Source organism: Rhinopithecus roxellana, chromosome 8, assembly GCF_007565055.1.
Source record: "Rhinopithecus roxellana isolate Shanxi Qingling chromosome 8, ASM756505v1, whole genome shotgun sequence".
In the NCBI taxonomy this organism is placed as follows: domain Eukaryota; kingdom Metazoa; phylum Chordata; class Mammalia; order Primates; family Cercopithecidae; genus Rhinopithecus; species Rhinopithecus roxellana.
The window spans coordinates 97,642,369-97,663,356 of NC_044556.1; the positions used below are offsets into that span (position 1 = coordinate 97,642,369).

Sequence of the window (20,988 nt, forward strand, 5' to 3'; positions counted from 1 at the left end):
CATGAAAGAAACTGGAACTACATAGATTGTGCTAAGTTAGCGTACCCTTCGTGCAGTAACTGGAAATAAATGATTGGATTTACTTAGTCTTTCTTTTCTGATAATTTCTAAAGAGCTGTTCAATTTTATCATCTCATTACTTCTCATTATAGTCATTATACAGTATTCTTAAAGGGGTATGTTAATACTAGTCTAATTTTATATGTGGATGAAAAATTTGGAGAACTGAACAAAATCTCAAGGTCTCTAAAATGGTCAGTGGTGTAAGTTCAGCTTTTAATGAATGTCACATTCCACTTTAAGGAAGTTACACCTCCCAAAAATAGACCTGATATACAGAAAACCATCATTTCCATAGAACAAATAAGATATAAGGCACTACAGAGTAAATTTGTGCAGGGAAGGAAAGTTAACTCACAAAAACAGGTAGTATGACCAACTTTTGGCATTTAAAAAACACACACAGCAAGTATAAACCAATTTCTCTATGATTTATTCTCTGTGACCTTAGAAGGATGACTAGCCTTTTTAAAAAAATAATCTTTGTCCTCTGTGTCTTTTGTTTAATATTTCTAGCAGGTTGTGAAGAATTACTCATTATGTTTGAAAAGAGTCCAGTGAATTGTAAATACAATAAAACCAATTTTCATCAGACAAATGTACAAAAACGGCAACTCAGGGTAGAAAGGCAGCCTTCCTATCTCAGGTTCAAGGTCAGGAGCTTGATAGTTTACTTCAGAAAGGATATCTTCAAGGGTTTACAAAAGACCTGGGCTTTCTGGAACCACTCAGGTTTTTACATTGTTGCATTATTGAATGAAGTAGCTCATTGTCCATTTCAGCAGCGCTTGCTATAATCTGTAACTCTAAGCATGAACAGGCAGGGCTTCAGTCCTGTCCACTGATTAAAGTTACAGAAATTCTAAAAATCACAATTACTCTGTTTAAATAGCTGAAAGGCAGCTGAAGCTGTGAGAATAAAGAGTAACCTAACACAGGCTGAATTCAAAGCTTTGACACTAACAACAGATGCCAATAAATGTTAACTTATTACTGTTGCTGTATCATCAGCACCATCAGCATTGTTGTCATTATTCTTACTTGTTTAACTGCACATCTTTTTTTTTTTTTTTAATTGTTTGTTTGTTTTAACTTGTCACTAAACTGAAGCTCAATACCCCACATCTTTAAATGCCTGAAAATGAACCAGAGAACCAGACTCAAGGGAAAAAAGCTAATTTACAAGCTCGCAAGACCTTCAAAAAGAACTTCATGCTACTTTTTACTAACACCTCCTTCATTTATAATTACTCAACTGTAATACTGATGTAATGCACTGGGCCTTCAGAGAATGTGAAAGTCGAAACACTCCCTTGTAGTATTTGTTCACTTAAACTTTCTCCAGATAATTGCTTGCCAAACCCCTCCTGTCCCTCACGTCTTCGCTCAAATCTTATCTTCTCAATGAGGCTACCCTGTCCTCCCTACTGAATACCAGGCCACCTCCCGTCCCCATTCCTGGCCCATCTTACCCATCTTTTCTTACACTTCTTTTACTTTTTATACAGAAGTTATCAAATTCTAACATACTACATAATTTACTTATTTATCCTGTCTATTTTTCACTTAATCCTGCTAAAATATAAGGTCTATGGTAACAGGCAACTTTGTTTTATTCACCATTGTATTCCAAATAACTAGATTAACGCTTGACGTTCACAAAAGTAGGTATCAAATGATAAACTTATTCTTTCTGTATATTTTGTCCAATCTGTTTTACAAACCAAGTGAATATACTTATTACTTGAATTTATTGCAGCGTTGTTCATGATGAGTAAGTCAGAATACTGATGACAACAGGGCTGGGCACAAAGGCTCAAACTTGTAATCCCAGCACTTTGGGAGGCTGAGGCAAGTGAATCACCTGAGGTCAGGAGTTCAAGACCAGCCTGGCCAACATGGTGAAATCCTGTTTCTACTAAAAATGCAAAAATTAGCTGGGCGTGGTGGTGGGTGCCTGTAATCCCAGCTACTCTGGAGGCTGAGGCGGGAGAATTGCTTGAACCTGGGAGGCAAATGTTGCAGTGAACTGAGATCGTGCAACTGCACACCAGCCTGGGCAACAGAGTGAGATTCTGTCTCAAAAACAAACAAACAAACAAACAAACAAAAATGATGACAACAGGATAAAGGTTACAATTAATCTCTTATATGTAGAATTTGGTTTGTTCAGAAAGCATTATGTTTTTAGATGTGATATACTCAAGAGTCTTGGAAGTTACTAGTCCAACTTTTAATTCTGACTATCCTAAGGAAAATGTTTAAATTTTTTTGGCACAGTGAAATTGATCTTTGGCATAGGAAAACATACCAAATGCGGGGTGGGGGGAGAAGGAATAAATATGCCTTCTATTGAATTTTCTGTTTTAATAAGTCCTTCATAAACAATATCTAATATTAAAATAACAGCTAACATGTATTAGCACTAGTTAAATGCTATGCTTCAATGCATTAGCTCAATGAATCCTCAAAACACCACCACAGGGCAGATACTATTGTTCCACCATTTTACAAAGGGCAGTAAAGAGGAGGTTTCAAGTAACAAAGGCAAAGCCAGGGTTGGAATCTATGTCTTCCTGCATATGCTTGCTGTTAATCGCAGTGTTATATTCCCTTCTATTGCTCAGCAATTGATGGTGGCCTATACCAGATTATACCACCCAGGTAAAACACACACACATACACACATGCCCTATGTCCCAAATGTAATCCACCATAAGTATGACAGCTGGCATTTCCAAAGTTTCAGGATACCAGTCCAGGTGCTTTTTGTCTCAAGATGTTTGGCATGGGACCTGATACGGGCAATCCTATTGAGCTATTAATAATCGCTAAAATTGTGTGTTTTACATCTAGAAATGGAAAGGTTTGGGGGAAAATAACTAAAAGTTGAGGAAAACATTTTATATCCCAAAAAGTGTTCCCTTCTTTAAAGCATTCACATACAGTTTTTGAGGGAGTATTTTTCCTCACCCCTCCCTCTAACCGCTGCAGTTTTTCATCTCTCCTCATATCCAGATATCGCAGTCCATTTTTAAGTTCTTTCTAATCTGATTTCCTTTCTCAGCTCCTTCCAAGAAAATATTCTTTTCTCTAGTTGAGTGACCTCAATGACTGGTGAATCCATAATCATTGTTCTGTGTCTCTATGAATACTTTCTTCTTCCATCTCCTCATGATCCCATCACTCTCCTGCCGCCTCTTTTTTTTTTTTTTTTTTTGAGACAGAGTCTCACTCTGTTGCCCAGGCTAGAGTGCAGTAATGCGATCTCAGCTCACTGCAACCTCCACCCCGCTCAGGTTCAAGCGATTCTCCTGCTTCAGCCTCCTGAGCATCTGAGATTACAGGTGCCTGCCATCATGCCTGGCTAAGTTTTGTATTTTTAGTAGAGACGAGGTTTCACCATGTTGGCCAGGCTGCTCTCAAATTCCCGACCTCAAGTGACGATCTGCCCACCTCAGCCTCCCAAAGTGCTGGGATTACAGGCGTTAGCCACTGCGCTCAGCCAATCTCATCCCTTTTCACTTACCTACTCCTACCCACCCAGAAAGTCCCCACTTAAGTTTCATCTGCAAGACTCTGTCATACTGAGGGTGACCAGCCATCCCAAGACTTCAGGACTGAATGTGACCAGGAATCCAGGACATTTGGTCACATCACACAACCCTCCTCACTGATACCCACCGTCTTTCAGTTGCTCCACAACTCCATCCATTCCACAAAGCCTGTCCCTCTCTCGGGTTGCTATCTCCTTATACTGGCTTATCTTGACTCTGTAAGGCCCTCAATGGAAAGGACAACTCTGGATTAATGTCCACCATCTCCACTTCCTCATCCCTCATTTTTTCACTGTAAACCACACCCCCCATTTTGTACTATCGAAGCTGAATTTTTAAACATCAGAGGTTTCTTCACCACCAATTCCCGTGGGAATTGTAAATGTAAAACTATTTCCTTGGTTCTCGTTCTCGCCACCATCTGTTTAAATACACATTTGCCACCCAATTTCTGTCTTAGCTCTCTGTTCTTGTGTTGCAATAGACGTCCTTGGTGCTGGGCTCAAAAGAGCAGATGTGGTTACAGTACATGCCTATGAGTGGGGCACGACACCAATGCTTTTCTCCTAATGTCAGATTTGGGGGGTTACATAACGGCACTGAAGCAACAAATGATACATTTTAGGATAATCAAGCCCAAGACAGACTCTCATCTGGGACAGTTTCCTGCTCAGAGGTACCAGATGGGGAACAGGTCCCAGAGAATCACACTGGTCCCTGATCAAGAAGGAGGAGTCTGAGTCGTGGTGTGGAGGGTTATAGACACTTGGCATTCCTCCTAGTACCAGGTGTGCGACTCAAGAGGGGGTGAAGTCTACATAAGCTAGAAGATTCTGCAGACTGGATTCCTCTGGAACTTCATGAGCTTTGTTTTGGCAGGCAGCAGAAGGGCAGAGCACAAAGAGTCAGCCAGCATGAATGAAACTGACATAGTTTTAGATGGATGTTCTAAGTCAAAGGCACCCCCACCCTGCCCCAGCACTCCTCCCCGCCTTGATCTCTGCATGACTCAAGAGTCCAGTTTGCTTCAGTACCTGACATGCTGCTTAGGACACTTCTTCCAAAATGTGATTTCCTCTACCCTTCCTCACCTTTCTGAGTTCCTGGTTCTCTCCCGTTCCATCTTTATAATCAGTTGCCTCAGAGCAACACATCAATAAATTACCTTTTCCCTAAAACAATATTCTAGGTCATTTCATATCATTACTATCCACCTAGTTGCCTAGGCTAAAAACCTGGGAGGAATTATCTTGGACACTTCCCATAAACATCCACAATTCTAAAATCCAAGAAGCTCTGAAAATAAAACTTGCTTTTGGAAGGTGGCATCAAAACTCATTTGGCATCAAAACTTGACTTGAGATGACATAAGGCTGTTTGTGGTGTTTATTTATTCTACTTGCTGAGACTATTCTTACATTTCAGGGCAGAAATATTAATGTGTTTGACTACAGGGTGCTGCCTCATACCCCACTGGGGAAAGTGTTAATGTTTACTTACATACTATCATACTAAAATCCCCCAAATTCTAAAATCTTCAGATGCTCAAGTCCCATACGTAAACTGGTATAGTATTTGCATGTAACCTATGCACATCCTCCTGTATACAGGCATGCTTCAAATTATCGTGGTTTGCAGACACTGCATTTTTTACAAATAGAGGGTGTATGGCAACACTCCAGTGAGCAAGTGTCTTGGGGCCATCTTTCCAACAGCATTTGCTAACTTTGTGTCTCTGTATCACATTTTGGCAATTATCACAACATTTCAAACAATTTCATTATTATTATATGTGTTATGGTGATCTGTGATCACGGATCTTTGATGTCACTAATTGTCATTGTTTTGGAGCACCACAAACCACAGCTATGTCAGACAGTGGACTTAATAAATGTAATAAATGGCTGGCTTCACTGACTGGCTATTCCCTGTCCCTTTCCCTTCTCCTCAGGCCTCCCTATTCTGAGACAGGACAATATTGAAATTAGGCCAATTAATAACTCTACAATGACTTCTTTTTTTTTTTTTTTTTTTTTTTTTGAGACGGAGTCTTGCTCTGTCGCCCAGGCTGGAGTGCAGTGGCCGGATCTCAGCTCACTGCAAGCTCCGCCTCCCGGGTTTACGCCATTCTCCTGCCTCAGCCTCCCGAGTAGCTGGGACTACAGGCGCCCGCCACCTCGCCCGGCTAGTTTTTTGTATTTTTTAGTAGAGATGGGGTTTCACCGTGTTAGCCAGGATGGTCTCGATCTCCTGACCTCGTGATCCGCCCGTCTAGGCCTCCCAAAGTGCTGGGATTACAGGCTTGAGCCACCGCGCCCGGCTACAATGACTTCTAAGTGTTCAAGTGAAAGGAAAAGTCACACCTATCTCACTTTAAAACTAAAGCTAGAAATTATTAAGCTTAGTGAGGAAGGCATGTGAAAAGCCAAGATAGGCTGAAAGCTAAGCCTCTTACACCAGTTAGCCAAGTCATGAATGCAAAAGTTCTTGAAGAAAAGTAAAAGTGCTGCTCCAATAAACACATGAATAAGAAAGTCAAACAAGCTTATTGCTGATATGAAGAAAATTTTACCAGTCTGGAGAGAAGATCAAAGCAGCTACAACATTCCCTTAAGCCAAAGCCTAATCCAAAGCAAGGCCTTAACTCTCTTCAATTCTAGAAAGGCTGAGAGAGGTGAGAAAGTTGGAAAGCTAGTAGAGGTTGGATTATGAGGTTTAAGTAAAGAAGTCATTGCAATGTAAAAGTGCATGGCGAAGCAGCAAGTGCTAATGTAGAAGCTACAACTAGTTACCCAGAACATCTAGCTAAGATAATTGATGAAGGTGGATACACTAAACAATGTATTTTCTTTTTTTTTCTTTTTCTTTGTTTTTTTTTTTTGAGACGGAGTCTGGCTCTGTCTCCCAGGCTGGAGTGCAGTGGCCGGATCTCAGCTCACTGCAAGCTCCGCCTCCCGGGTTTAGGCCATTCTCCTGCCTCAGCCTCCCCAGTAGCTGGGACTACAGGCGCCCGCCACCTCTCCCGGCTAGCTTTTTGTATTTTTAGTAGAGACGGGGTTTCACCGTGTTAGCCAGGATGGTTTGGATCTCCTGACCTCGTGATCCGCCCGTCTAGGCCTCCCAAAGTGCTGGGATTACAGGCTTGAGCCACTGCGCCCGGCCAACAATGGATTTTCAATGTAGACAAAACAGTCTTCTACTGGAAGAAGATGCCATCTAGGACTTTCATAACTAGAGAGGAGAAGTCCAGACCTGGCTTTAAAGGACAGGCTGACTCTCTTGTTAAGGACTAATGCAGCCAGTAACTAAGGTGAAACCAATGCTTATTTACCATTCGGAAAATCCTAGGGCCCTTAAGAATTATGCTGAATCTACTCTGCCTGTGCCATATCAACGGCACAACAAAGCCTGGATGACAATGACAGCACATCTGTTTACAGGGTGGTTTACTGATTTTTTGTTTTGTTTTGTTTTGTTTTGAGACGGAGTCTTGCTCTGTTGCCCATGCTGGGGTGCAGTGGCACAATCTCGGCTCACTGCAACCTCCACCTCCCAGGTTCAAGTGATTCTCCTGACTCAGCCTCCTGAGTAGCTGTGATTACAGGTGTGCACCACCACACCTGGCCAATTTTTGTATTTTTAGTAGAGATTGTTGGCCAGGCTGGTCTCAAACTCCTGACCTCCGGTGATCTGCCCACCTCAGCCTCCCAAAGTGCTAGGATTACAGGTGTGAGCTACCACACCTGGCCAGTTTATTGAGCTCACTGCTAAGACCTATTGCTCAGAAAAAAATGATTCTTTTCAAAATATTACTACTCATTGACAGTGCACCTGGTCACCCAAGAGCTCTGATAGAGATGTACAAGGAGATGAATGTTGTTTCTATGCCTGCTAACACAACACCCATTCAGTAACCCATGGATTACAAGTCACTTTGACTTCTAAGTCTTACTATTTAAGAAATACATTTTGGCCGGGCACGGTGGCTCACGCCTGTAATCCCAGCACTTTGGGAGGCCGAGGCGGGCGGATCATGAGGTCAGGAGATCGAGACCATCCTGGCTAACACGGTGAGACCCCGTCTTTACTAAAAATACAAAAAATTAGCCGGGCTTGTTGGCGGGCGCCTGTATTCCCAGCTACTTGGGAGGCTGAGGCAGGAGAATGGCGTGAACCCAGGAGGCAGAGCTTGCAGTGAGCTGAGATGGTGCCACTGCACTCCAGCCTGGGCGACAGAGAGAGAGAGACTCTGTTTCAAAAAAAAAAAAAAAAGAAATACATTTTGTAAGGCCATAGGCGCCAAAGATAGCAATTCCTCAGCTATGGGATATGGGCAAGGTAAATAGGATTCACCATTCTAGATGCCATTAAAAACACTCATAATTCATGAGAGGAGGTCAAAATATCAACATTAACAGGAGTTTGGAAGAAGTTGATTCTAACCCTCATGAATGACTGAGAAGTTCACTACTTCAGTGGAGAAAGGAACTGCAGATATGGTGAAAATAGCAAGAGAACTGGAATTAGAAGTGGAGACTGAAAATGTGACTGAATTGCTACAATCTCATGATCAAACTTGAACAGATGAGGAATAGAGTTGCTTCTTATGGATAGGCAAAAAAAAAAAAAAAAAAAAAAAAAAAAAAAAAAAAAAAAAGTTTCTTGAGATGGAATCTACTCCCAGAGGAGATGCTATGAACACTTTGAAATGACAAAAAGGATTTTGAATATCACAAACTTGGTTGGTAAAATAGCAGGAGGGTTTGAGAAGGATCACTCCAAGTTTGAAAGAAGTTCTATTGTTGTTAAAATGGTATCAAACAGCTTCCCATGCTCCAGAGACGTCTTTTGTGAAAGGTAAAGTCAATCCATGTGACAAACTTCATTGTTCCCTTAAGAATTTGCCACAGCCACTCCAACTTTTACGCAACCACTGCCTTGATCAGTCAGCAGTTATCAACATAGAGGCAAGACCCTCTGCCAGCTAAAAGATTATGACTTGCTGAAGGTTCAGATGATCATTAGCACACTTTACCTATAAAGTACTTAAAGTTAAGGTATAAGCATTCTTTAGGCACAATGCTATTGCACACTTGTAATTACAGTATACTGGAAACATAACTTTTATATGCACTGGGAAATCAAAAAATTCATGTCACTTGCTTTATTGCAGTGATCTGGAACCAAGCTTGCAATATCTCCAAAGCATTCCCATACTTTAAATACTTAGATTGCTTAATATACCTAACATAATAGAAAATAATAATACCTACTATAATGCAAATGCTATGTAAATAGTTGTTATGCTGTATTTTATTTGTATTATTTGTATTGTATTGCTATTTTTTGGTTTTTTAGAAAACATTTTTGACCAGCTGTTGGTTGATTCTGCGGATGCAGAAGATCAACTGTAAAACTATTAATTCATTTAGTCTTCCTAAAAACCGTATAAAGTAGGTACTATTTTTTATTATTCCCATTTTATAGATGAGAAAACTGAGTCACAGAGAAATAAAGAAACTTGCTCAGGGTCACACAGCCAATAAATAGTTGGATCTGAGAAACTGAAAGAAAGCTGAAAAGGCAATAAATCTCTCTTTATGTAACTCAGAATGTTACTGTATGTCCTATCATAATATCTAAAACTGTCCCTCCTGTTATTGGAAGTACAAGATCCACACCTTAGGAAATTCTGGCCTACTACAGGATAATCTAATATTTTAGAATTTTAATAATAAAACTCTTCTTTTTAACCTCATCACCTGCCACAGTAACCCGTCAACCTCTGGCACCCAACCATTGCCAATGCCTCCTAAATCCAAAACTGTGGGTTTCCAGGGAGACTGGGGCATTTTCCATCTGAGTAGACAGTACAGATAAGCAAGGGATTGACCATCATGGAACTTCTGGGACTATACTGACCACGGATCACTCTGCGCTGCAATCTGTAACCTAGTCAGTTCTGAGATGCACGGTGGCTCAAATGCACTTAGCTTGGTGACTTGCCACACGCACTGGCCCAGATCTGGCACTGCGCTACAATTTCTTCTGCAGCCCGTTCTGAGATTCCCTGTCACTCTCCCAGAACTGCAACTTTCTCTCTCCCCGCCACACCCTAAGGCCTCACATCTTCTCAACCCTCTCCCACCGCTTCTTGGAGAAGCGTCCACTCCCTCAGTCTTACTTTGGCTTAATTTAAACTCTCCCGAAAATATATAGTGGATGACTGCCGACCCCGCTTCCCAGACCACGTGGGAGCGGCTCACCATTGCTCCGGAGCACCTGCGGCGGGGGCGGGGCGGGACCAGCCAGGCAGGCCCAGGGGGCGGGACCCGCCCAAGGTGGTAGGGGACGGGCCCGGGAGCCGGGGCCTGGGGACTGGCACAGAAAAGGGAAGTGAACCTGGCGAGGGCGGGGCGGGCTGGTGCAGATGGTGGGGAAGGGTGGGGCGAACCCAGGAAGGCGGGCCCATAGGGCGGGCGCAGACTGGGCGCCCGGGACGGGTCAAGGAGGGCGGAATGAACCTGGAGAGGGCGGGGCGGCTGGGGGAAGGGCGGGAAGGCCCTGGGGACAGGCCTAGGGGGCGGGCCTGCGGGGGGGCAGCGCGGAATGGACCCGGAGGGGGCGGGGCGGCCCTGGCGCGGCTAGGGTAGGGTGGGGCGTCCCAGGATCTGGCTAAGGAGCGCGCGGCGGGCGGGCAGCAGGCCCTGGGCACGACCATGGTGGGACATCGCCCGCGGCTGCGAGGACCTCTGCGGAAGGAGAGGCGGCTGGGCAGGAACACTGGCCGAGGCCGGGCCCTTTGGGCAGCAAGCCCGTGATCGTTGCCGTCACCGATCGCGATTCCTTCCCCCTCGCCTTCCCCCGGCGCCGACTGCCACCCCGCCGGACGATGCGCGCCCGGGGCCGCCCGGGAGGCTGAGCCCAGCCTCCCGCTCCGCCTTCCCCGCACGGCTGCCCCCATGGCTTTGCCGGGCGCCGAGTGCGCGGCCGACACCCCGGTGTCCTCGGCCCGGGGAGCCCCAGGCGGCTCAGCGTCCTCGTCGTCCACCTCCTCGGGCGGCTCGGCCTCGGCTGGCGCGGGGCTGTGGGCCGCTCTCTATGACTACGAGGCTCGCGGCGAGGACGAGCTGAGCCTGCGGCGCGGCCAGCTGGTGGAGGTGCTGTCGCAGGACGCCGCCGTGTCGGGCGACGAGGGCTGGTGGGCAGGCCAGGTGCAGCGGCGCCTCGGCATCTTCCCAGCCAACTACGTGGCTCCCTGCCGCCCGCCAGCCAGCCCCGCGCCGCCGCCTGCGCCGCCGACCCCGCGGCCCAGCTCCCCGGTGCACGTCGCCTTCGAGCGGCTGGAGCTGAAGGAGCTCATCGGCGCGGGGGGCTTCGGGCAGGTGTACCGCGCCACCTGGCAGGGCCAGGAGGTGGCGGTGAAGGCGGCGCGCCGGGACCCGGAGCAGGACGCTGCGGCGGCAGCCGAGAGCGTGCGGCGCGAGGCTCGGCTCTTCGCCATGCTGAGGCACCCAAACATCATCGAGCTGCGCGGCGTGTGCCTGCAGCAGCCGCACCTCTGCCTGGTGCTGGAGTTCGCCCGCGGCGGAGCGCTCAACCGTGCCCTGGCCGCTGCCAACGCCGCCCCGGACCCGCGCGCGCCCGGCCCCCGCCGCGCGCGCCGCATCCCTCCGCACGTGCTGGTCAACTGGGCTGTGCAGATAGCGCGGGGCATGCTCTACCTGCACGAAGAGGCCTTCGTGCCCATCCTGCACCGGGACCTCAAGTCCAGCAACAGTAAGTGGGGCCAGGAGGAGGTGGGGGAAGACTACCTTCGTGCCAGCCTAGGGCGGGCCCCACAGGACATAGTACCAGATGGAAAGAGGCGGGAGTCAGCCTTAGGGCGCCAGCAGCAGCTCATGCCCAGGCCTTCAGGGCTTGGAGGTCCAGCTAGTCCTTGGTTACTTGCTTTGGGGCTGGTGACACGCTTAACCTTGACTTGCCTTTGGGTGCTTTTTAAAAAAGTTCAGACCAGACTTGTTTGTAGATGAAACATTTGTAAAATACCTGGATCTCCTAGAAACCTCAAGGGGCAGTCAGGCCTTTCAATACCAGAGGTGATTCATCTGGGTAGGACTTTGCAAACCGAGGCCTTCTGCAGATTATATGGAACCCATGACGGTCCTCGCCCAGTGGCCTTCATCAAAGTCCTCGAATGCACTCGAGGACGTCAACTTTACAAGTGCTGTATTGAGGTTGCTGTTTGCCTATCCAAAATATGACTTTATGTCTCTTACCTTTTCCAAAGACTTTTTTCATTCAAATGTCTCTCTATGGGCCGGGCACGTGGCTCATACCTGTAATCCCAACACTTTGGGAGGCGAAGGCGGGCGGATCAGCTGAGGTCAGGAGTTTGAGACCAGCCTGGCCAACATGGCGAAACCCTTTCTCTACTAAAAGTACAAAAATTAGCCCAGCGTAGTGGCAGGCGCCTGTAATCCCAGCTACTCTGGAGGCTGAGGCATGAGAATCACCCGAACCCGGGAGGCGGAAGTGGCAGTGAGCCAAGATGCGCCATTGCACTCCAGCCTAGGAGATAGAGTGAGACTCTGTCTCAAAAAAAAAAAAAAAGTATCTCTACGTGAAATATGATTTTGTTATTGGTTCAATGGCTTCTTTTCTCCAGACAAGACGCATAGTGTGCACTGTAATGCACTTTTGGGTTAATAACAAGTGCATTGTCCTTGTACAGGTACTTGAAACCCTGAAGACCTGGCCAGTGTCATTGATTTTATTTATAAATCAGGGTGGATTTTCCAGATGTCAGTAAAGAACTGACAAATGACTTAAATGCAAATCCTATGAAACTTTGCTGTATAAAAGAGCCTATAGAATTGCTGTTTAATGTTGGTTCTTCAATATTGAAGATCACTTCATATTCTTAGAATGAGATGAAATCCCATGAAAGGTTAAAGGATGCAGCCAGAACTGGCATTGGCCTACAACAGCTGGAGTCTTTCAATCCTGTGAAACCTGCTAGGACAGGAGCTAGCTCAAGTGAAAACATTGTCCCTAAAGAAGAGTGACAAGAAGAAATTTACTTGAAAATTACTAATGTAGCATTTTCACTGGGAATTGTAAGTAATTGGAATATTGTAGCTAAGCATAAGCATTAGGTTTTATTTCATGATCCTCCTTCCCCCCAAGTCTCTCTATCTCTTAGATTGCATCTGCTTAGGCGATGAGAGCAAAGTCTAACAAAATATGTTATTAGTGGTAGTGGTAGTGGTAGTGGTAGTGGTAGTGGTAGTGGTAGTGGTAGTGGTGTATTCTTAGTACTTTGACAGACCACGTGAAGGACTATAGCATTGCTTGCTTTTGAACTATGTTATAGTAAAAACAGAGTGCAATTTCCTAAAATACACTTTTCTTTCAATAATGTAATTTTTTTTCAATAAAAGAAATGTCTGACCAGGTGCTGCCATAGAATGGGTGACTTGTCCATGTGTCCCATACGCCCTCTTTCCAGTGGTGTCCTGAAAGCCTGTGTCTGCTGGGAGTTTTCTGCAGAACCAGGTATTTTAAGGACATCAACAGCACCATTCATTCCTTCCCCTGCCTCTTAGTAGTTGCAGCAACTCTGTGACAACACAGAACCCAACATTCTACAAATGTATCCAAATCATCAACACAAGCAAACACTTGGGTGGTACTGGTCCTTAGGCCAGTACTTACATCATACTTAGTTTTGTTTGGTTGCAATATTTTTCAAAGTTCACACAACACAGGGTAGAGAATGTTTGCTAATGTTTTTAAAGCATGTTTTAAAAAATGTTGATCCATTCCTATGGATTAACAATCCATAGGATTTATGGATCAAACAACAATCCATAGCAGTTAATGCAAATAGTAAATTTCTATAAAGTTCTATAAAATATAAATGTTTAAAGAACTCCTAATATTATTAAATGGTAAAAAGAACTAACATGACCCTGGAACAATAACTATGGCCAAACAGTCTTTACCGATACCAGAAAAACTTGTATAGTGGAGTATAGACTACTGTATATTCAGTAGATATTGCGTAATTTGAAGGTGATTACATGCTGCTACTTAGTTTTTGAAAGACTTTTCAGTCTCAGAATAAATTGCCAAACTTCATGGAGTATTTTAATTTCTATAATTGTCAGGCAAGATTCTCTTTGCTTTAAATTGTTGCACTCTTATAAAAGACTTAATTAGCTAGTCACTAGGCTGGCCAAGTATTTGTTACAATATGACCATTATCATAGTTATTCAATTACTATAAAGTGAAAAATGTGACTGGAGTCTAGAATGTGCAAACCATGGTGCCTCACACATGGTCTTTATCCTGGATATCTGAGTTTATTTGTTCAATGAATAAATGCAGAGTTGACATTCTCTGCCGATATATGAAGCTATAACTTCTTGTTTAGACTTTTGAGTATAACAGATACTCAATTGCAGTATGTTTTGTTTGACTTTATTGGATATTTGCTAATGGTGGTAATGAGTTAGTGATAACTTAAACAAGGTTTTAAAAATCAATATTGAATTTTATTTTCACTCCAAAGTGTACTCATGTACCAAAGAGCTAATAGAAGACTACTTGGAGCCAAATTCAGTGGAAATCACTTTTTTTTTTTTTGAGACGGAGTCTCGCTCTGTCGCCCAGGCTGGAGTGCAGTGGCGTGATCTCGGCTCACTGCAAGCTCCGCCTCCCGGCTTCCCGCCATTCTCCTGCCTCAGCCTCCCGGGTTCACGCCATTATCCTGCCTCAGCCTCCCGAGTAGCTAGGACTACAGGCGCCCGCCACCACGCCCGGCTAATTTTTTTGTATTTTTAGTAGAGACGGGGTTTCACCGTGTTAGCCAGGATGGTCTCGATCTCCTGACCTCGTGATCTGCCCGCCTCGGCCTCCCAAAGTGCTGGGATTACAGGCGTGAGCCACCGCGCCCGGCCGGAAATCACTGTTTTAAACAAATGTTTAAATTTGTCTGGAGAATATGTTATTCTTGACAGATTTTCTTTTATCTTTTCTAGTAGATCTTCTTAAGTTTTATCATATCTTGTGGGGGAATATCTATGTCTAGATAATAGCTGATATGTTGTGAATGATACAAACAACTTTGTCCTTTTTCTAACAGGTAGCAACAGATTGAAAGTTGTGCCAAGTTAGCAAGCTTTAAGCGTCATTTATGTTTTAAATAAATACTAGGCCTCCTGGATGTAACTCCCTCCTGGATGCAAAATAAGTAGAAAATACCTTATATAAGTCTACCTATAGGCATCCCCCAGAGAACAATAGAAAGCAACTTCAGGTTACTGTGAAAATCATCAGTGTTATATGCCTTTGCAGAAAAGAAAAACATCGTGGAGAGCTGGAACTCATTTAACACTTTTGGAATGCCCACCCTGTGCCAGTCACTTCCGGGCCTCAGGGACACATGGCAAGCCAGACATCAATGACAACAAATCTGCCATCATAGAGCTTAGTCTAACGGGGAAGATAGATGGCAGTCACGTAATCACAAAGAGATTAGTAAGTCCCGTCAAGAAAATTAAGCATGGTAAGGCGCGGAGAGTGGTAGCCTGGAGGATGGGGGTGCTGTTTCACACAGTGGCTCTCCAGGGAAGCCACTCCCAGAAAGGGCCATGAATTAGTCAAGCAAAGACCCAGGCAAAGGAAAGAGGAAGCAAAAACGAGACTTCCATATTGGAGGTGTGAGGAGAAGGCTGGTGAGGAAAGGCACACATGGGGCGGGCCTGGCAGGCCTCCCTCTGCTGTGCACATGGAGGTTTCACTCTGAGTGACGGTACTGGCCTCTGTGGAGAAGGGACTGCAGTGGGCTCAAGTGATGGCTTTCAAGGTTGTCTGTATGAGAGGGGACACCGACTCTGCCCAGAGTGGTAGCAATGGAAGTATTTTGCAGAGAGGTTCCCAGGGGGCAGTGAAGATAAAATCTGCAACATAAGAATTACTAAGGATGGTTTGAAATATTAGAATTTCATTTAAGAGTTTTAAACGAAAACTGCAGAAGTGCAGGATTGAAATAGGATTGTGTGGCATCATTCACGAGCCGAGGCGGGTGGATCACGAGCTCAGGAGTTCAAGACCAGCCTGGCCAAGATGGTGAAACCCCGTCTCTACCAAAAATACAAAAAATTAGCCGGGTGTGGTGGCAGGTGCCTGTAATCCCAGCTACTTGGGAGGCTGAGGCAGAGAATTGCTTGAACCCAGGAGGCGGAGGTTGCAGTGAGCCGAGACCGCACCACTGCAAGCCAGCCTGCGCGACAGAGTGAGACTCTGTCTCAAAAAAAAAAAAAAAAAAAAAAGATTATGTGGCATCATTTATGGTTTCCTTTTTCTTTTTGTGATATTGCTTATTGTGTTCTATTTTTTCTTTTTCTTGAGAGGAAATAAGCTTTCCATGGGGAACTGAGCCACAAATTATGGTAGCTACTTACTTTTATACTTTTTATTTAAATGATTAAACATTTATTATCTCAATGTTTTTAGTCTTTCGGGAATAATTATTATCTATCTACAGTATTATTTACAACTACAACTACATCTACAATAGTTGTATTTATTATGAAATGCCATTTGGAGCTCTTACTATGACAAACTGCAAAAGGAATATAAATTTTGTTTTAGCTTTTTTTCATTAGTACTGTGTAAATAAAATAACTATCTGAGAAAATTATGGAAAATGTAATCTCCAAGTAAGATGTTTAAATAGCTCATCAGAGTGATTTGGGGAAGCTATTAATTTCACTATTATCAGTTATAAGACATAAGTCCCCTTCTCTCTTCTGTTGTTATACTCAGGACACATAGCTTCATGCTATAGCTGCTTCCTGTTCCAGGAGGCACAGAGAAGTCAGTCCAGATGTCCCAATCATAACTGCAATCTACATCTGCTTTAGAAACAAGGTTAGCAAAAGGTTAGACTTTTAGAAGAATAGCAATCACAAAAGAGTCACCACATCTTCCCCCATCATTTTCATGCTTGCGTACTAAAAAGTCAGTAGCTGGCCAGGTGTAGTGGCTCATACCTGTCTATAATCCTGGCACTTTGGGAGGCCAACGTGGGAGGATTGCTTGAGCCCAGGAGTTCGAGACCAGTTTGGGGAACATAGTGACACCCTGGACTACAAATTTTAAAATGTTTTAAAAAATAGGCAATGCCCTATTTTTTTGTAGTTGTAAGACGTATAGCTAGTTAGTTCTGAATTATGCAAACTATCCATATTTTATCAGTTTTGTAATCATTGTCAAGTATATCAAAGCAGGGTAAAGGAGACAGAGGAAAGTATTTATCTACTCTACCCATTTAAGAAGGTCATTTGTAAGCCCTGCTTTCTCACACTAGCATTTAAGTGCTAAACTTACCAGAATAGTGCAGCTAAGGGAAACAGCATTGGCTTTTTTTTTTTTTTTTTTTTTTGGTAATAAAAAGTCTTGCTATGTAGCCCAGGCTGGTCTCAAACTCCTGGACTCAAGCCATCATCCTTCCTCCTCAGCCTCCCAAAGTGCTGGGATTACATGTAAGAGCCACCACTTCTGGCTCTATCTAGCATTGCCTTTAAAATCAGTCAGATTTGGATTTGAACATCAGTATCTTCATTTACTAGCTGTGTGACCTTGAGCAAGTTATATAACTTCATTGAGCCTGATTGTCTTGATTTCTGATACTGTATTAGTTTCTTGGGAGATTTGTCAGAAGTCCTGTAGGAAAAATCTGTTTAATGTTTCCTAACCCATTAAAGGCAATTAGGTAAATACTGGCATAAAAACATATGGCTTTTTCAGGGAACAATGAGTAGTTAAGTGTAACTAGAATGAAAAGTGGAGAAAGGGTTTTTTTGGGGGGAAGGAAACAGGCATTTAGCATGTGGTCAGGCAGTGAGTGTCATGGATACCATGCTAAGATGTATGGACTATTTAAGAGACAAGGAAGAGCCATTGATGGTTATTGAGGAGTAGTGTAGTATGATCTGCTGCGAGAAGACACATCTACAGACAGAGAAACATAAGCTTGGCGTCATTTGCTTTATGACTGTACTATCACAGGTTGTCAGAATGGCAATAATAAAAACTAAAATAATTTATTTAGACATTAGTTTGACCACATTGTTTATCATTTACAATCCAAGCCTAGTTTTTAGCATTGCAATTTGTTTACTGAATTAATTTAGACCACATTTTCTCTCTGATTTCTAACTCCCTCCAAAATTAGAAAATATTCTCTAGCTTTACCATGTCAGGCTGATGATCTTAACTCCAAATGTTAATGACTGTTCCCAAACCCTCTGAGGTAATCCAGGGCTCCCGAAAAGTAAAAGCACCCCAATGAAGGAATTCTAACAGGCAGAAGGTTTTGTGGGGGACCTGGGAGAGCTGTGATGGCTTTATTTTGGAGCCTGAAACTTAAATTTGTACAGTTGACCGCTAGGCGGTGTAAATTTAGTTTTTAAAATTCATCTTCTCCAAATATTGCTTCATGTTGAGTGCTTTAAACGATAGTATTAATCATTGCAAAAACCACAATTACTTGTGCACCAACCTAATAGTAACAAGATTAGTTGTTAACATTTATTTAGGGCATACTAGATGCTGAGCACTACTCACAATTTGTCCTCATTTATTTGTCACTATAACCTTTTGAGGTGACACTCTAATTATCCCCAACTTACAGGTAAAAAAAAAAAAAAAAACTGAACTCAATGATTAATTGACTTGATCAAAGTCATTCAGCCCATCAAAGGGTAGAACTAAGAATTGAATCTGGGACCTCTGATCCTGGAACTTGTGTTTTATTGTCTCTGTGTATTGCCTGGATTAACAGTTCTCGTATATTTGCTTTCAGGACTCCCAAAGAGCTTTGCTTTATAGCAATTGATATTTATCATATTAGAAATTTAAAATGATAAATTTTAAAAATGTTTAATAATATGAATATAACAATAGACTCCATTACATCTTAACATGGCATTTGCAATGGGAAAACTCCCATATTTTCCAAAACAAATTTAATGAGGATGGTGGCATTTCTTTGCACTTGTGGAGTTCACTTTCATGCCAGACTGTGAGAGAAGACAGATGGATGTTCATATCTGCTTCTGCATTCACACTGTTGCCATCTTAGGGAACCCCTGGGATCCCTAGACCATACTTTGAGAACCTGTAGGCTAAATGATTAGTTCTGTTGATACAGACTGACACTCTTTAGCAGTAGTTCCCACACCTATTGTGGCATCAGAATCTCCCTGAGAACTTTTCAAAAATAACATGTTCTGTCTCATTTTGGGATATTCTGCTTCAGTGAACCTTAGGAATAAGCAATGCATTTTTTTCCCTAATATTTTATTTTGAAAATCTTGGAATATATAGAACTGAAATCATTTTAAGTGAAAATTAAAATTTTACTTAAGGCTGGGTACAGTGGTTCACACTGTAATTCCAATACTTTGGGAGGCTGAGGTGGGTGGATCACTTGAGGTCAGGAGTTTGAGACCAGCCTGGCCAACATGGTGAAACCCTGTCTCTACTAAAAATACAGAAATTAGCCAGACGTGGTGGTGGATGCCTGTAATCTCAGCTACTTGGGTGGCTGAGCAGGAGAATTGCTTGAACCGAGGAGGTGGAGGTTGCAGTGAGCTGAAATCGTGCCACTGTACTCTAGCCTAGGTGATAGAGTCAGATGCTGTCAATAAATAAATAATTCCCTTAAAATTATTCACTTACAAAAATTATTTCACTTATAATCCCACTGCCTAGATTCTACCATTAACATTTTACTAATTTGCTTTAACATAGATTTAACCCTTAGGCATCCATTAATCTATGTTACTTTCTGATGAGACAATAATTTTTCTTTGAAGATTCTGGATGATTCAGATATGGAGTAAAGTTTGAAAGCTACAGTTCTGAGGACCAGATTTGTGGATTCCTTCTTATATGTTATCTGGGTTGATATAGAAATTCTTCCATTGGCTATAGACTATATCCAAATCAAGTAACTGTCTGCTGATAAGTGTATGGTGAGTCGTAGCAGGAGCCAGGTGACAGTATGCCTGATGTATTCTGCATTATGACTCTGGGAAAAGGAACATCTCAGAGCATTTGTTCTTTTCACATTTGAGGACAAATAGTGTTGTTGTGGTAGAAGGTTTGAGCTCTGACTCCACTGGCTTTCTGAATAGGGTGACGTGAGGATTAAGTGAGATAGTGTATGTCTGGGGTTGGCAAATTTCTCCTGTATAGGGCCAGATAGTAAATCTTTTTGATTTTGCAGCCCATATGGTCTCTGTTTGCAACTATGTAATTCTGCTGTTGTAGCCAAAAACATCCTTGACAATATGTAAACAAATGAGTGTGGCAGTGTTCCAATAAAACTTTATTTACAAAAGAGGCATTGTGCTGGATTTAGCCTGTGGGCTCTAGTTTGCCAATTCCTCATAAATGTCAAAGAATTTGGTAAACTGTAAGACAAAATGTAAATGCAAGCTGTCGACTATATTCATTTTAATATTTTACTTAGAAACACTTCAAAGTGTTTTACATTTGAAATATTTGTGCTTTAAATATTTCCTACTGTGTGTGTGTGAACTCATTGATACCTAAACATTTTCTACAACCCTTTGCAGCCTAATAGCATTATTATTTTTATTCATTCTGCAAAATCAGGTGTCACTTAATCAGGTATTTGTTCATTTTAGTTGGAGATGAGAGTCTTTTTAATTTGGCTAACTTGGGTGATTCCAGGCAGCCTGCAGTATGAGGAAACAGTTCTGAGCCTTGTTCCCTGCAGGTGCACTGAGATCTGTACACTTTGGCAGGCCTGCTTGTGACTTGGATTGATAAGTTGGGTCAAGGTGGAGGCAAAAAGTATTAAATTGCTCTTGTAACTGTTTCACTACCAGGGTTCATTACTGGTTTGTGCATTTTTTAAGCTATTGGAAAAAGAGCAAATCATGTTCCATTTCGGGAAGTATCTTGATGGCATATAGGATGTTTGAATTATTACTTCTGAAGATTTGGCTTCACGTGATTTTAAGTGGTTTATTTTGTTTCAGGTTTTCTGTAAATAATACATCGGTTGTATTAAATATGTTACGTTCTTACTAATATATTAATGTAGAATATTATGGAAGATTTCTGCCTCAGTTTGCTTTATTATGTACCTTGACTATTAAAATGCTAACATGATAGAAATTTAGAGCTAGACTTTACATACAATGAAATGTAAGTGATTTTCTCATTAAAACTGTGTATACTATGTGTCCATGAAAAGGCTTGTCCCATGAAAGATGGATTTTATTTCAGTATACGAGCAATGTGAAGTTCTGTTTTAGCTTACCA

At 42.9% G+C, this 20,988-nt stretch overlaps 1 protein-coding gene across 1 annotated transcript in view; it reads left to right on the forward strand.

Moving 5' to 3' along the window:
• Positions 1-10,248: 10,248 nt before the first annotated feature.
• The window catches only part of MAP3K21 (mitogen-activated protein kinase kinase kinase 21), a 55,378-nt gene continuing 44,638 nt past the window's right edge, over positions 10,249-20,988 (forward strand). Inside the window, exon 1 of the mRNA XM_010383578.2 lies at positions 10,249-11,396. Within this exon, the coding sequence (XP_010381880.2) occupies positions 10,580-11,396 (817 nt within the window). The 5' untranslated portion in view covers positions 10,249-10,579. The remainder of the gene's footprint in view (positions 11,397-20,988) is intronic.